Source organism: Grus americana, chromosome 2, assembly GCF_028858705.1.
Source record: "Grus americana isolate bGruAme1 chromosome 2, bGruAme1.mat, whole genome shotgun sequence".
NCBI lineage: Eukaryota > Metazoa > Chordata > Aves > Gruiformes > Gruidae > Grus > Grus americana.
In genome coordinates this window covers 935,263-950,953 of record NC_072853.1, presented here as the reverse complement: position 1 = coordinate 950,953, position 15,691 = coordinate 935,263, and the positions used below count along the sequence as shown (strand labels likewise).

General features: G+C 72.3%; 2 protein-coding genes and 1 non-coding gene across 4 annotated transcripts; 1 reads left to right on the top strand and 2 right to left on the bottom strand.

The window, feature by feature from the left end:
* VPS28 (VPS28 subunit of ESCRT-I) lies at window positions 1–1,695 on the bottom strand. 2 transcript variants are annotated; one of them, XM_054817973.1, is made up of 9 exons: window positions 1,572–1,693; window positions 1,424–1,452; window positions 1,254–1,291; window positions 1,072–1,161; window positions 851–956; window positions 658–759; window positions 504–557; window positions 327–418; window positions 1–253 (listed from the first exon to the last, which is right to left on the bottom strand). In XM_054817973.1, the coding sequence occupies exons 1-9, from the start codon at window positions 1,606–1,608 to the stop codon at window positions 136–138; spliced, it is 666 nt and encodes a 221-aa protein (XP_054673948.1). In that variant the 5' UTR covers window positions 1,609–1,693; the 3' UTR covers window positions 1–135. The 2 variants fall into 2 exon arrangements, with proteins under 2 accessions (XP_054673948.1, XP_054673950.1); XM_054817975.1 differs by lacking the exon at window positions 658–759 and having other exon boundaries at window positions 1,572–1,695.
* A 3,105-nt stretch (window positions 1,696–4,800) lies between these two features.
* SLC39A4 (solute carrier family 39 member 4) lies at window positions 4,801–15,400 on the top strand. The gene is made up of 13 exons (XM_054818587.1): window positions 4,801–4,995; window positions 5,453–5,752; window positions 6,291–6,531; window positions 7,123–7,232; window positions 7,649–7,749; window positions 7,869–7,904; window positions 7,995–8,167; window positions 8,460–8,635; window positions 8,962–9,075; window positions 9,344–9,398; window positions 10,706–10,858; window positions 12,803–12,990; window positions 14,644–15,400. Exons 1-13 carry the CDS (start codon window positions 4,801–4,803, stop codon window positions 14,770–14,772), a joined length of 1,971 nt encoding a protein of 656 aa, XP_054674562.1. The 3' UTR covers window positions 14,773–15,400.
* TRNAR-CCG (transfer RNA arginine (anticodon CCG)) lies at window positions 9,458–9,530 on the bottom strand. The gene has a single exon. It is a non-coding gene; the product is annotated as a tRNA-Arg (tRNA).
* Window positions 15,401–15,691: the final 291 nt, after the last annotated feature.

The window sequence follows — 15,691 nt, the reverse complement described above, 5'->3', positions numbered from 1 at the left end:
CGGCTGCTGGTTTTTTTGGGTCCCGGCGTCACCGGCACGGTGATTTATTGTCCCCGGTTTCCTCTGAGCACCAGGAAGGGGACCGGGAGGTTGGGAAGGGGAGGGACCGGCGGTGGCGGCGCGTGCCGGGCCAGCTCAGGCGTGGAGGAAGCGGTTGAAGGCGTTGTAGGCGGATTCCAGGTCGAACAGCATTTGCCGAACCTGGGAATCGTCCAGCTCGTCCGACGCCGACATCGCGCTGAGCGTCTGCAGCCTGGCAAAAGGCAAACGGGGCCGCCTCAGCCAAAAACCGCCGCCGGCACCGCCGCCGGCACGCCGGCACTCACCACTGGTTGACTTTCTGCCTGCCCTCGAAGTCGGGGGGGAGGTGGCTCATCCGGTTCATCGTCTCCATCAGCTCCCGCAGATCCGGCTGGATCTGGCCAGAGAAGGATCGGCGCTGAGCCCTCCCGCCGCCCGGCGTTACCAACCCGCCCTTCCCGGCGCCGCGACGGTTAAATTACCTCGTCCATAGCTCGGATCTCCAAGCGCAGCTTGTCCATCACCGTGATGAAGAGCTACGAGAGAGGGAACGTTCGGCTCGACCGCGACCCTTCCCGCCGCCCCCGCCCCCCCACCTCACCGTAACCGAAATCCGGCGCTTCCCCGGCACCGTACGGAGACGATATCGGCGATGCACCGGTTGAGGTTTCCCTTATCGTCCTTGATGGTGATGGGCCGATCCTCCTTGATCCTCTCCATGGCCAACGGGCAGTCGAGCTGCGGCAAAACCGCCCCCCCCCCCCCCGCACCGGGCCCGTCAGCGGCGCAACCGGCGTCACCGGCGTCACCCCCGGCCCCGTCGGCTCACCCGAAATTTTCGGCAGAACTCGTCGATGGAGCTGATCTCCGCTCCCTGCACTTGTTTGAGGGCGGCTTTGAACTGAACGAGGAGCCGGGAACAGGCCGCCGTGTACCTGGGGGCGCGCAGGGCTCACCGGGGAAACCGCCGCGCACCGGAGGGGGGGGGGCCCGGTTTGGGGGGGTCCCGGTGGTGCCGGTTCCCGGTTCGGGGCCCGCTCCTGCACTCACTCGTTGGGGGAGACGCAGTCCTTGATGTACGCTTTCTCCAGCGCCTGCAGCGTCTTCACCACCGCGAAGAGCTCCGCCATGTTGTCGTACCTGACACCGGGGGGGGCACACGGGGGTTGGGGACCCCCGGGACCCCCGCGATGGGGGGGGGGGGGGGGGGGGTACGGTGGGACCGGACTCACTTCTCCCTCTCCCGGGCGGTCTTGTAGAGCTTCACCTCCTGCCGGGACACGGGGGGGGGGGGTCGGTACCGGGGGGGGTTCGGTACCGGGGGGTCGGTACCGGGGGGTCGGTACCGGGGGGTCGGTACCGGGGGGTCGGTACCGGGGATGGGGGGGACACACGGACTCACCTCGTACAGCTCCGGTCTGGCCCCGGGGGCTGAAAAGGGGGGGGGGGGGCCGCGTTAGTGGGGGTGGGGCACACCCAGAGCCTCCCGGTAGCCCCGGTGTGCGCCCCCCCCGCCCCGGTACGCCCAGGCCTGGCCCCGCCGGTCTCACCTCCCATCCCGGGCGGGCCCGAGATACCGTGAAACATCGCGGAGGGGTCTGGGCTCCCTCCCTGCCCCCCTCACCCCCCCTCCGCTCCGTGCCCGGTGCCCGGCCCCGCGCTTCCGCAAAATGGCGGCGGCTCCGTGACTCGGCGCTCGGCTGGTCGCGCCTGGCGGGGGCGGGGCGGGGGCGGGAGGGGGCGGAGCGATCGCTGAGGGGGCGGGGCTAAGGCTTCGGGAGGGAAAAGCGCGCCGCTGGGTTTGGCGGGAAGGACGGCGGGCTTTGGCGGGAAAAGCTGGCGGGTTTTGGCGGGAAAAAATCGGGGTTTGAGAGGAAAAGCTGCTTTTTTTGGGGATTTGGGGTTGGTTTTTTTTTCCCGTCCGCCCCTGGGGGTCGGGGGGGGGGGCTGGGAATGGAGGAGGAAGAGGAGGAAGAAGAAGAGGAAGAGAAGGAGGAAGAATAAAAGGCAGAGGAGGAAGAAGAAGGAGAAGAGGAGGAGGAGGAGGCGGCCGCTGTCCTTACCCGACCTCTCTGCCGGGGCAAGGGGCGCGGTGACGCAGCAGCGGCCGCCATAAACCGGCCGATAACGGCTGGGCTGGGCCAGGCCGGCGGCGTCGGCCGGGCGAGAGGTTCCCAACCCGCCGGCCCCCACCACCGCGCGGAGCCGCCAAGCGCCGGCGCCGCCTCGCTCCCCCCGCGGCAAAGGAAGAAGCTCCCGGCAAAGCCGTCGGTGTCCCCGAGGGTTTCCGGCGTCGAGATGACGTCAGGATGATGTCACGGTGTTTCTTCTGTTGTAACCGCTGGCGAATCCTTCCGGTTCCCCCCAAAATGGGATTTTTGCGCCCGGCTCCGCGTCCCCCCGGGGCTCCCGGATTCGGCAGACGCCAAGCCGGTCGGTGGTTTAAGGCCGGATCGCGCTTCGAGCTCCGCTGCCGGCTGGTGAGCTCCGGCACGACGCGTCACGAAATAACGCGATTTCTGAAATTTCCGGTATTTTCCGCTCCGGAAAAATCACAGAGTTAAAAAAAAAAAAGAAAAAAGCCCCAAAAATAAAGAGAGAAAAATCCCCAAAACGTTTTGCCGCGGCACCGCGCAAAGAAACAAACCAACCCCCGTGAAGCCAGCGCTGGGTTCGCGGCGGCTGCCCGGCACCGGGACTTGCGCCGAGGCCAGCCGGCCTTCCGGGAGGGTGTCGCGCCGTCCCGCGTCCGTCCGTCCGTCCCTGGCACCCCGCCGCGCTCGGAGCTCTGCGGCACGGCGCTGCCGAGGGGACGGGTTCGGGGCAGGGAGGAGCAAATTCCTGGGCTGGAAGGAGGGGGTTAGACCTGGCTTGAGGGATTTAGACCTGGTTCAGGAGATTTAGATGTGGTTTAAGGGATTTAGACTTGGCTGGAGAGGTTTAGGCCTGGCTTAAGTGATGATTCAGGCCTGGCTCTGGCTTGAGGGATTCAGAGCTGGTTTACGAGATTTAGACCTGGCTTAGGAGATTCAGGCCTGGTGTGAGGGATTCAGGCCTGGCTTAGGAGATTTAGACCTGGCTCGAGGGATTCGGACCTGGTTTGAGGGATTTACACCTGGCTTGAGAGATTAGGCCTGGTTTAAGGGATTCAGACTTGGCCCTGTCTTAAAGGATTCAGACCTGGCTTGAGGGATTTAGACCTGGTTTAGGAGATTCAGACCTGGCTTAAGGGACTTGGACCTGGTTTAGGAGATTCAGACCTAGCTGAAGGGATTCAGACCTAGCTTAAAGGATTCGGAGCTGGCTCGAGGGTTTTCAGACCTGGCTTAGGAGATTCAGACCTGGCTTAAGGGACTTAGGCCCGGCCGCAGGGAGTCAGAGCTGCCCTCGGAGGACAGCCCGTGGTGGATTCCCCATCGCCGCAGGGACGCAGCTCGCCCTTCACCGTGGGAGGTGGCACCCGGCGCCCCCGTCCCGCCTGGGCTGGGATCAGCCCGAGCTCTGGGCAGCTCCCGGCGCCATCAAACATTAACTCCCCCCGGCCGATGCCGCGCCGCGATAGCCGGAGCCCCGTGCGGGAGGTTTTATTCTTTTATTACCCTTAACGACACGGCGTGATTGCCGGGACATCAAAGCCGGGTGCCGCGGGGGCCCTTCCCCGGCCTGGCACGGCACGGCATGGCACGGCCCGGCACGGCTGCCCCCGTCCTCACCAGAGAAGCGATCGGTGCCGGACACCTCGGCCGGGCGCTGGTTTAGGCGGGGTCTTACCGGGCAAAGCGGGAGGGACGGGGCTGCCCCACAGCCCCGAGATGCCCCGAAGTGGCCGCGGCGGTGCCGGCGTCGCCGGAGGGGCGTCACCATCCCACCCGTGCGGCAAAACCCGCCGGCCCCAGCGCCGGAGGTCGATGCCTCGTCCAAAAACCGCCGGTGGCACCGGGGTACCGGGGCAGGGCGGGCACCGCCAGCACTTTGGGTGTGGGGAGAGGTCACGGCGATCGCGGCACTGTGGCGCGTACCGGCACGCGGGGTGGGTGCATGGCGAGGGCCGTCTCCTTGCCTGCGGGCAGGGACGGGCAGGGACAGGCAGGGACAGGCAGGGACAGGCAGGCCGTGCCGTGCCACGCTGAGCTGAGCTGCAGTGTGCCGCGTGGTGCCGCATGGTGCCGCTCGGAGCCGCCGTCGGCGCTGATGCACCAATGTCCGTGGGGCAGCGCCGCGGTGCTGCAGGGCACGGCCGGGGCCATGGCGGGGCGGCCCGACAGTCACCGTGTGCCTTTGCCGGCCGGCAGCCCCCGGCAAGGCCGCGGCAGGGCCACAGCAGGGCTGACTCCCTCCCTTCCCGTTGGCGCCGCGGTGCCGGTTGCGGCGAGCCGGCTGGCGCAGCCCACCAGCACCTCTGGCCCCACTGCGCCGAGGACACCGCGCTCTGCGGCGACGAGCCGCTCGGCACGGCCCCGGTGCGGGTCACGGTCCCTGCCTGGGGCGCGGTGCAGCCGGGCCGGGTGCCGGCGGCGAGGTTGGTGCCTGGGGGGGACCCTGGCACCCAAAGGGGCAGGCGAGGGCGGGGGGTGCCGGTGCCGGGTGCTGGCGCAGGCGCCGTGCCGGGCCCTGAGGAATGGTTAACCCGGGGCAATCTCGCCCGGAGCCAATCACCGCCACGGCCCCAGGCGCTTTTACAGCCCCGGCGCCCCACGGCACACCGGCACCGGCTGGCAACCCCCGGGCCGACGGCACCGCGGCCCACCGGCGCTCCGTGCCACGGCCACCCCCCGCGCCATGACCCCGCTGCTGCTCCTGCTGCTCCTGGGTCTGGGGGCGACCGGCCGGGACCCCCCCGGCGCCGCTGAGCCGGTGTCGGCGCTCGAGGCCCTGCTGTCGTCGGGAAGCGGCTCCCTGCCCCGCGGCGCGGTGGAGTCCCTCGTGGGCATCGCCGCCGGCCGTGCGCAGTGCCGCGCCGGGCCGTGTGGAAAGGTAAGCGCCCGCGCCGGCGACGCCGGGCCGTGTGGAAAGGGAGGCAGGGCGGGCGGCGGGGGTCAAACTCCAGCTCGCCGGCACCGCGCGGCAGTGTGTGGCACGGCACGGCGCCGCACTGAGGTGTATGGCACGGCACAGCACCGCGCAGCATTGCACAGCACCGTGCGACACGGCACGGCGCAGTACGGCACCATGCAGCGTTGCACGGCACGGCACTGCCGGCACGGCACGGGGACTCGTTGCCCCCCCCCCCCCGGGTGCCCCACAGCCTGGGTGCCCGGTGCTGACCCCCACCGTGCCGGTGCCGTGCCGGCTGCGCGTGCCCCCCCCCCCCCCCGTGCCCTTGGGTCTGGATCGGGCCCCTTCGCCCCAGGGTGCCGCGGCGCCGGGACTTTGGGGGGTGCAGGCGCCAACCCCGCTGCTCCCGGCACCCTGACCCCCCCTCCCCCCGCAGTGCCTCTCGGCGGACGCCGTCCTGGCGCTGGCGGGGAAGTCGGGTGCCGCAGCCCAGCTGGAGGCCGCCGAGGTGCCGTGGTTGGGCGCCGCCATCCTGGTCACCCTGCGGGACCCCCCCGGCGCCTGCCGCGACGCCGACGCCGACACGGGGCCCTGGGCCGCGCGCGTCCGGGCGCTGCACCGCGCCTTCACCGGTAACGGCACCGGTAACGGCACCGGCAGCGGCCCTGGGCTGCGGGAGGTGGGGGAGCTGCTGGCGGCCGTGCAACACAACTACCGCGGCACCGACAGCCGCCAGGTGAGGGGACGCGGGGGGGGACGCGGCAGGCAGGGAGAGGACACGCGGCGCTGGTGCCATCGCACACGCGCGTGCCCCGCGGCACGGGGAGGGGACGCGTGGCAAAGGCGCCGCGGCACACGGGTGTGCCTTAGGGCGTGGGGAAGGGACACGCGGCACGGCCACCGGTGCCGGGAGGGGACACGCGGCACAGGTGCCATCGCACACACGTGTGCCCCAGGCCGGTGACACGTGGCACGGGTGCCATCGCGCGACCGTGCGGCACAGGGAGGGGACGCGTCACGCGGCCGCCAGTGCACCGACACGTGGCCCCGGGGCGTGGGGGACACGCGGCACACGTGGCGCAGGTGCCGTCACACACGCGCGTGCCCCGCGTGACACGTGGCGCGGCCACCGGTGCGCAGCCGCACGTGGCCCAGGGAGGTGACGCGTGGCGCCGGCGCCCTTGCACACGCGTGTGCCCCGTGCTGGTGACACGCGCCACGGCTGCCGTTACCCGGCCACGTGCGCGTGCCACGGCGGGGGGTGGGGGGGGGAGGTTGCCGATGGCGGCGTGTCACAGCGCGGCGTCGGCGTGTCGCAGCCCTGCGTGGACGCGGCGGAGGTGCTGGCGGCCGGCGCGGCGGCGTCCCCGCGGGTGGGGGCCGGGCGGGTGCTGGGCGCGCTGGGTGCCCTGGTGCTGCGCGGCCGCTGCCTGCGCCCCCCGCCCCCCCCCGGCTTCTTCCTCGACTACGTCTTCCACCGCTTCGGCCACGGGGCCCACGGGCTGCCCCCCGAGGGTGAGGGGGGGGCTGGGGGGCGGGGGGGGAGATGGGGGCTGGGGGGCGAGAGATGGGGGGACATGGGGGGATGGGGGGACATGGGGGGGACTGGGGGGCCGGGGGGAGATGGGGGTGGGGCGGGGGGACATGGGGGGCTGGGGGGTGGGGGGAGATGGGGGCTGGGGGGCCATGGGGGGCCATGGGGGGCTGGGGGGCGGGGGGGGCTGGGGGTGGGGGGGAGTGGGGGGCTGGGGGCAGCAGGGGAGGGGATGTGGGGCTGAGGGCTGGGGCTGGTGTGGGGCAGGGAGCTGTGGGTAGAGCTGTGGGGTGGGGAGTTGTGGGGCAGAGCCGTGGGGCAGAGCTGTGGGTCAGGGTGCTGTGGGTCAGGGTGCTGTGGGGCAGAGCCATGGGGCAGAGCTGTGGGTCAGGGTGCCATGGGGCAGAGCCGTGGGGCAGAGCCATGGGGCAGAGCTGTGGGTCAGGGTGCCATGGGGCAGAGCCGTGGGGCAGAGCCATGGGGCAGAGCTGTGGGTCAGGGTGCCATGGGGCAGAGCCGTGGGGCAGAGCCGTGGGGCAGAGCTGTGGGTCGGGCACTGACACCCCCGGCAGGGCTGAGCGCCCTGATGGAGCAGCTGGGGCTGAGCCCTGGGGAGCAGCCCCCCTCCCCTCCCCCCTCCCTGCCCCCCTCCCCGCCCCCCCAGAGCCGGCCCTGGGACACCGTGAGTGGGGTGCTGGGGGGCTGGGGGGGGTTGGGGTGCGGGGGGGGGTCTGGGGGTCCTGGGGGGGGTCAGGGTGCCCTGATGGGGGGGGGTCAGGGTGCACATGGGGAGAGTCTGGACTTTTTTTGGGGGGGGGAGGTGTCTGGGTGCCCTGGGGGGGGTGGGGTGCTGTGGGTGGGGGTCTGAACTTTTTGGGGGGGGGGGTCAGGGTGCCCTGGGGGGGGGGTCAGGGTGCCGGGGGGGGGGTCAGGGTGCCCTGGGGGGGGGGGTCAGGGTGCTCTTGGGGGGGGTCTGAACTTCTTGGGGGGGGGGGGGGGGTGTCCAGCCTGCCCTGGGGTGGGGGTCAGGGTGCTTGGGGGTGGGTGGGGGGTGTCAGGGTGCCCAGCCCTGACACCCCCTCCCCCTCCCCCCCCCAGCTGTGCCTGGCCCCCCCCGAGCTGCTGGAGGCGCTGGGGCTGCCCGGGGGGGCTGCGCTGAGCCGGGGCGATTTCCTGCGCCTGAGCCCCGCGCTGCTGCAGCAACAGCTCAGTGGGGCCTGCGCCCCACGGCCCCCCCACACCCCCACGCCCCCCGCCGCCCCCCGCCTTCACCGCCAACTCCCCACGGCCACCGGCCCCACGACCACCGGCCCCACAGCGGCCAGCGCCACGGAGCAGCTCAGCACCATCCAGAGTGAGCAAGGACCCACCCCCCCCACTCGTGTCCACCCCACCCACCCCCCCCACTCGTGACATGTGTGTTCCCCCCCCCCCCCCCACTCAGGGTACGCAGTGGGTTTGGCGGCGGCGCTCGGCCTGATCCTGTGCCCGCTGCTGGCGCTGGCGCTGTTATGGTGTCGCCCGTGTCACCGCGCCCGGCGTTGGCTGCAACCGTTGCTGCTGGGCACCGCTGCCGGGGCGCTGAGCGGGGACGCGTTGCTGCATCTGCTGCCTCAGGTGTGGGGGGGGGGGGGGCACCCACGCGTGCAAAAAAGGCGGGGCACGCGCGCGTGCAAGCGCCTGGGCGCCCGCGCCCGCGCGCGCTCGTGGATGCACGTACGTGCATCCACGAGCGCGCGCGGGCGCGGGCGCCCAGGCGTGTTTTGCGGCCCGCGTGCGACGCGCGTGCAGGCGTTTCTGCGCGTGCAAACGGGCGTGCAGGGGCTTGCGGGCATGCACGCGCACACATGTGCACGCGCGCCCCCCCCCCCCTCCCATCCTGTTCCCTCTTTCCCCTCCCCCCCTGCAGCTCCTGGGGGTGCACAGCCACGGGGAGGGGTCCCACGAGGAGGGGTCCCCCACCCACGAAGAGGGGGGGGGGAGGAGCCGGCGGCGCCCTGGAAGCTCCTGGGGGTGCTGGGGGGGCTCTTTGCCGCCTTCCTGCTGGAGAAGCTGCTGGGGATCCTGCTGCACCCCCGGGAGGAGGTGGGGGGGTCACGGGGGGCTGGGGGGGCTGGGGGGTCACGGGGGGCTGGGGGGTCACGGGGGGTCACGGGGGGCTGGGGGGTCACGGGGGGTTGGGGGGGGTCATGGGGGGCACTTTGGGGGAGGCATCGGGCAGGTTGGGGGGTGGGGGGGAAGGGAAAAGGTTTGGGGGGGCTGGGGAGCAGGGTGGGGGGAGGGGGGCGTTGGGGGGGCAGCTTTTGGGGGGGGGTCATGGGGGGGTGTGGGGTGGCGCTGATGGGCCGTGGGGTGCAGGGTGACCCCCAGGGTGACCCCCCCTGTGACCCCCCCCCCGGTGTGACCCCCAGGATGACCCCCAGGATGACCCCGACTGTCACCCCCACTGCGACCCCCACTGTCCCCCCCCCCGTGACCCCCCCGTGGGGCAGCAGCAGCAGCAGGCGGGGGCCTGCGGGGAGCCGGTACGGGGGGGGGGGGGGCTGGGGGGCAGCAAGGGGGGGCTGGGGGGCGGGGGGGTTATGGGGCACGGGGGGGGCTGTGGGGCACGGGGGGGTTGTGGGGCACGGGGGGGTGTGGGAGGTTATGGGGCACGGGGGGGCTGTGGGGAGGGGGGGTTCTGGGGGGTTATGGGGCACGGGGGGGTGTGGGAGGTTATGGGGCACGGGGGGGGGTGGGGCAGAGCAGCCCGTCCGTGGGGCAGCAGCCCCCCCCCAACCCCCCCATTTCCAGGGCAAGGTGGAAGATGCCAACAGCAACCAGGGCCGGCGGGAGCCGCAGAACAAGGGTACGGCCTGCACCCCAAATCCCCCCGCACCCCAAATCCCCCCCCGGTAAAAGAGGACCCGACCCAGGTGGGACTCGAACCCACAATCCCCAGCTCCGGAGGCTGATGCCTTATCCATTAGGCCACTGGGCCGGTGCGCGGGCTGGCGGCGGGCGCGCGGGGTTCCTGGGGGCGGGGGGGGGCCGGGGAGTCCCGTGGGGGCGGCGCGTGTCCCGTGGGTGCCGTGGGTCCCACGTGCCCCGTGTCCCCCGTGGGTGCAGTGGGTGGCAGGTGGGTGCCGGGTCCCCCCCCCGTGCCCCCCCCCCGTGTCCCCCGTGGGTGCTGGTGTCCCCCCCGTGGGTGGCAGGTGGGTGCTGTGTCCCCCCCATGTCCCCCCCCCCCGTGTTCCCCGTGGGTGCGGTGTGTCCCCTGTGCCCCCCCACGGCAATTGGGTGCCGTGTCCCCCCCCCCGTGTCCCCCCGTGTCCGTGTCCACCCGTGGGTGCTGGTGTCCCCCCCGTGGGTGGCAGGTGGGTGCCGTGTCCCCCCCGTGTCCCCCCCATATCCCCCATGTCCCCCGTGGGTGCCCCGTGTCTCCCCCGTGCCCCCCCCCCCGTGTCCCCCCGTGGGTGCCCCGTGTCCCCCCCGTGCCCCCCCCCGTGTCCCCCGTGGGTGCTGGTGTCCCCCCCGTGGGTGGCAGGTGGGTGCCGTGTCCCCCCCGTGTCCCCCCCATATCCCCCATGTCCCCCGTGGGTGCCCCGTGTCTCCCCCGTGCCCCCCCCCCCGTGTCCCCCCATGGGTGCCCCGTGTCCCCCCGTGTCCCCCCCCCGTGTCCCCCGTGGGTGCTGGTGTCCCCCCCGTGGGTGGCAGGTGGGTGCCGTGTGTCCCCCCCCCTCGTGTTCCCCGTGGGTGCGGTGTGTCCCCTGTGCCCATGTCCACCCACGGCAATTGGGTGCCGTGTCCCCCCCCCCCGTGTCCCCCCGTGTCCGTGCCCCCCCGTGGGTGCCATACCCCCCCGTGTCCCCCCGTGTCCGTGCCCCCCCGTGGGTGCCGTGTCCCCCCCCGTGTCCCCCGTGGGTGCTGGTGTCCCCCCCGTGGGTGGCAGGTGGGTGCCGTGTCCCCCCCGTGTGTCCCCCCGTGTCCCCCCGTGTCCCCCCGTATCCGTGTCCCCCCGTGTCCCCCCGTGTCCCCCCGTGTCCGTGCCCCCCCGTGGGTGCCGTGTCCCCCCGTGTCCCCCCGTGTCCGTGCCCCCCCCGTGTCCCCCCCCGTGTCCCCCCGTGTCCCCCCGTGTCCGTGCCCCCCGTGGGTGCCAGCTGGCCCCTCCCGCAGGGCTCCTCGCGCTGCCGTGCGTGCTGACGTTGGGCGCCGCCGCCCACAGCCTGGCGGACGGGCTCGCGCTGGGCGTCGCCTTTAGCGCCTCCTGGCGGAGCGGGGCGGCCACGGCGCTGGCGCTGCTTTGCCACGAGCTGCCCCACGCGCTCGGTGAGGGGCGGGGCCGGGGCTGGGGGCGGGGCCGGGGCTGGGGGCGGGGCCGGGGCTGGGGGCGGGGCTGGGTGGGCGCTGTGGGGTGCTGGGGGGGGCAGGATGGGTGCTGGGTGGGCGCTATGGGGTGCTGGGGGGGGGGCTGGGGGGTGCCCAGTATGGGGTGGGTGCCGGGGTGCAGGATGGGTGCCGGGGGGGTGCAGGATGGGTGCTGGGTGGGTGCTATGGGGTGCCGGGGTGCAGGATGGGCGCTGTGGGGTGCATATGGGTGCTATGGGGTGCCGGGTGCAGGATGGATGCCGGGGTGCAGGATGGGTGCGGGGGGCAGGATGGGTGCTATGGGGTGCTGAGTGTGCAGGATGGGTGCCGAGGGTGCAGGATGAGTGCTATGGGGTGCCGGACGGGTGCTGAGGGTGCAGGATGGGTGCCGGGGGTGCAGGATGAGTGCTATGGGGTGCCGGGGTGCAGGATGGGTGCTGGGTGGGCGCTATGGGGTGCATATGGGTGCCGGGGGTGCTGGATGGGTGCCGGGGGTGCTGGATGGGTGCCGGAGTGCTGGGTGGGCGCTGTGGGGTGCATATAGGTGCTATGGGGTGCCGGGGGGTGCATATGGGTGTCGGGGTGCAGGATGGGTGCCGGGTGCAGGATGGGTGCCGGGAGTGCTGGGTGCCGGATGGGTGCCGGGGGTGCAGGATGGGTGCCGGGGGCGCTATGGGGTGCTATGGGGCGCTATGGGGTGCCGGGGGCGCTATGGGGTGCTATGGGGCGCTATGGGGTGCAGGATGGGTGCAGGATGGGTGCAGGATGGGTGCGGGGGGCAGGATGGGCGCTATGGGGCGCTATGGGGCGCTATGGGGTGCAGGATGGGTGCAGGATGGGTGCAGGATGGGTGCAGGATGGGTGCAGGATGGGTGCGGGGGGCAGGATGGGCGCTATGGGGCGCTATGGGGCGCTATGGGGTGCAGGATGGGTGCAGGATGGGTGCGGGGGGCAGGATGGGCGCTATGGGGCGCTATGGGGCGCTATGGGGTGCAGGATGGGTGCAGGATGGGTGCAGGATGGGTGCGGGGGGCAGGATGGGCGCTATGGGGCGCTATGGGGCGCTATGGGGTGCAGGATGGGTGCAGGATGGGTGCGGGGGGTAGGATGGGCGCTATGGGGCGCTATGGGGCGCTATGGGGTGCAGGATGGGTGCAGGATGGGTGCGGGGGGCAGGATGGGCGCTATGGGGCGCTATGGGGCGCTATGGGGTGCAGGATGGGTGCAGGATGGGTGCGGGGGGCAGGATGGGCGCTATGGGGCGCTATGGGGTGCAGGATGGGTGCAGGATGGGTGCGGGGGGCAGGATGGGCGCTATGGGGCGCTATGGGGTACTATGGGTGCAGGATGGGTGCGGGGGGCAGGATGGGCGCTATGGGGAGCTATGGGGCGCTATGGGGCGCTATGGGGCGCTATGGGGCGCTATGGGGTGCAGGATGGGTGCAGGATGGGTGCGGGGGGCAGGATGGGCGCTATGGGGTGCAGGATGGGTGCAGGATGGGTGCGGGGGGCAGGATGGGCGCTATGGGGCGCTATGGGGCGCTATGGGGTACTATGGGTGCAGGATGGGTGCGGGGGGCAGGATGGGCGCTATGGGGCGCTATGGGGCGCTATGGGGTGCAGGATGGGTGCAGGATGGGTGCGGGGGGTAGGATGGGCGCTATGGGGCGCTATGGGGCGCTATGGGGCGCTATGGGGTGCAGGATGGGTGCAGGATGGGTGCGGGGGGCAGGATGGGTGCCGGGGGCGCTATGGGGCGCTATGGGGCGCTATGGGGTACTATGGGTGCAGGATGGGTGCGGGGGGCAGGATGGGCGCTATGGGGCGCTATGGGGCGCTATGGGGCGCTATGGGGCGCTATGGGGCGCTATGGGGCGCGGGCCGTGACGCGGGGCGGTGCCGCAGGGGACGCGGCGGTGCTGGCGCAGGCGGGGCTGAGCGCGCGGCGGGTGCTGGCGCTGCGGCTGGGCGGCTCCGTGCCCGCGGTCCCGGGGCTCTGCACGGGGTTGGCGCTGGGCACCGCCCGCTCCGCCCGCACCTGGCTGGGGGCCGCCGCCACCGGGCTGCTGCTGCACCTCGGCCTCTGCGACGTGGTGGGTGCGGGGGGGGGTGCGGGGGTGCCAGGGGCAGGGGGGTGCTGGGGGGGGTGGGGGTGCCAGGGGGTGGGGGGGTGGAAGGGTGCTGGGGGTGCTGGGGGGGTGCTGGGGGGTGCTGTGGTGCTGGGGGGGTTGGGTGCTGGGGGGGTGGGGGTGCTGGGGGGGGTGGAAGGGTGCTGGGGGGTGCTGTGGTGCTGGGGGGGTTGGGTGCTGGGGGGGTGGGGGTGCTGGGGGTGCTGTGGTGCTGGGGGGTGCTGTGGTGCTGGGGGGGTTGGGTGCTGGGGGGGGTGGAAGGGTGCTGGGGGTGCTGTGGTGCTGGGGGGGTGGGGGTGCTGGGGGGGGTGGAAGGGTGCTGGGGGTGCTGTGGTGCTGGGGGGGTGGGGGTGCCAGGGGGTGGGGGGGTGGAAGGGTGCTGGGGGTGCTGGGGGGGTGCTGGGGGGTGCTGTGGTGCTGGGGGGGTTGGGTGCTGGGGGGGTGGGGGTGCTGGGGGTGCTGGGGGGGTGCTGGGGGTGCTGTGGTGCTGGGGGGGTTGGGTGCTGGGGGGGTGGGGGTGCTGGGGGGGGTGGAAGGGTGCTGGGGGGTGCTGTGGTGCTGGGGGGGTTGGGTGCTGGGGGGGTGGGGGTGCCAGGGGGGGTGCCAGGGGTGGGGGGGTGCTTAGGGGGTGGGGTGCTGGGGGGTGCTGGGGGGCAGGGGGGTGCTGGGGGGGGTGGAAGGGTGCTGTGGTGCTGGGGGGGTTGGGTGCTGGGGGGGGGGTGGGGGTGCCGGGGGGGTGTGGGGGTGCTTAGGGGGTGGGGTGCTGGGGGTGGGGGGTGCTGGGGGGGTGGTTTTGTGCCAGGGGGTGGGGGGGGGGTTAGGGGGTGGGGTGCTGGGGGGGTGCCAGGGGTGGGGGGGTGCTGGGGGTGCCAGGGGGGTACTGGGGGGGTGGGGGGTTGGGTGCTGGGGAGGGGGGTGCCATGAGGGTGCCATGGGGGTGGGGGGATGCTGGGGGGTGGGGGTGCCACGGGGGTGCCAGGGCAGGGGTGTGTGTGGCATGAGTGTGCCATGAGTGTGCCACGGGTGTGCCACGGGTGTCACAGGGGGGTGGGGGGGTGCCACAGGGGTGCTGGGGGTGCTGGGGGTGGGGGGGGGGGGTGCTGGGGGGGGGTGTGCCATGAGGGTGCCACAGGGGTGCTGGGGGTGTCACGGGTGCCGGGGCAGGGGCGTGCGTGCTGTGAGTGTGCCACAGGTGTCATAGGGGTGCCAGGAGTGTGATGTGGGTGTGCTGTGAGTGTGCCACAGGCGTGCCACGGGTGTCACGGGGGTGCTGGGGGGGGTGCCAGGAGTGGGCCACAGGGGTGCCACAGGGGTGCTGGGGGGTGTGCCATGAGTGTGCCACGGGTGACAGGTCTGTGCCGCGTGTGTACCACGTGCTGCGCGTGCGCCGTGCGTGCCACGTGTGTGCCACCGTGCCGTGCGTGCCGCCGTGCGTGCCACCGTGCGTGCCATGTGTTGAGCGTGCAACAGCGTTTGTGCCACGTGCGCTTTGCGTGCCGTGTGTGCCGTGTGTGCCGTGTGTGCCGTGTGTGCCGTGTGTGCCGTGTGTGCCGTGTCACATCTGCTGTCACGGGTGGTGCCACGCGGTGCCGTCCCTGACCCGCTCTCCCCCCGCAGGTGCCAGCCATGGTGTCGGCGCGGTCCCGGCGCCCCTGGGTGCTGCTGGGGCTGCAGAGCGCCGGGCTGCTGGGGGGCTGGGGGGTGCTGCTGCTCCTGGCGCTCTACGAGGAGAGCATCCTGCTGTGAGCACCCACGGCACCCACGGCAACACAGCACCCACGGCACCCACAGCACCCACGGCACCCACAGCACCATCAGCACCACCAGCACCCACGGCAACACAGCACCCACGGCAACACAGCACCCACAGCACCCACAGCACCCACGGCAACACAGCACCCACAGCACCCACAGCACCCACAGCACCCACAGCACCCACAGCACCCACAGCACCATCAGCACCCACAGCACCCACGGCAACACAGCACCCACAGCAACACAGCACCCACAGCAACACAGCACCCACAGCACCCACAGCACCCACCACACCGCAGCACCACGCCCCAACACCCAGCACCACCCTCTGAGCCGCAGCCCGGCAGCACCCAGCACCGCCCAGCGGCACCCTGATGCCCCAGTGCCCTCCGGTGTCAGCCAGTGTCACCCAGCAGCACCCAGTACCACTGTGGTATAATCCTGGCATCACCTGGCAGCAGCTGGAGCACCCAGTGTCACCCAGGGCCCTCCAGTGTCCCCAGTGGCACCCAGTGCCCCCAGTGTCACCCAGTGCCCCCAGTGTCACCCAGTGTCCCCAGTGTCACCCAGTGTCACCCAGTGCCCCCGCGGCCGTGAGCAGCTCCAATAAAGTCCCTGGGTGGTGCCGAGCTGGAGCTCTGCTGGGGGTGGGGGGCTATAGGGGCTATAGGGGCTATAGGGGCTATAGGGGGCTATGGGGGGCTATAGGGGGCTATGGGGGCTATGGGGGCTATGGGGGGCTATAGGGGCTATAGGGGCTATGGGGGCTATAGGGGGCTATGGGGGCTATGGGGGCCATAGGGGCTATAGGGGCTATAGGGGCTATAGGGGGCTATGGGGGCTATGGGGGCTATAGGGGCTATAGGGGCTATAGGGGCTATAGGGGGCTATGGGGGCTATAGGGGGCTAT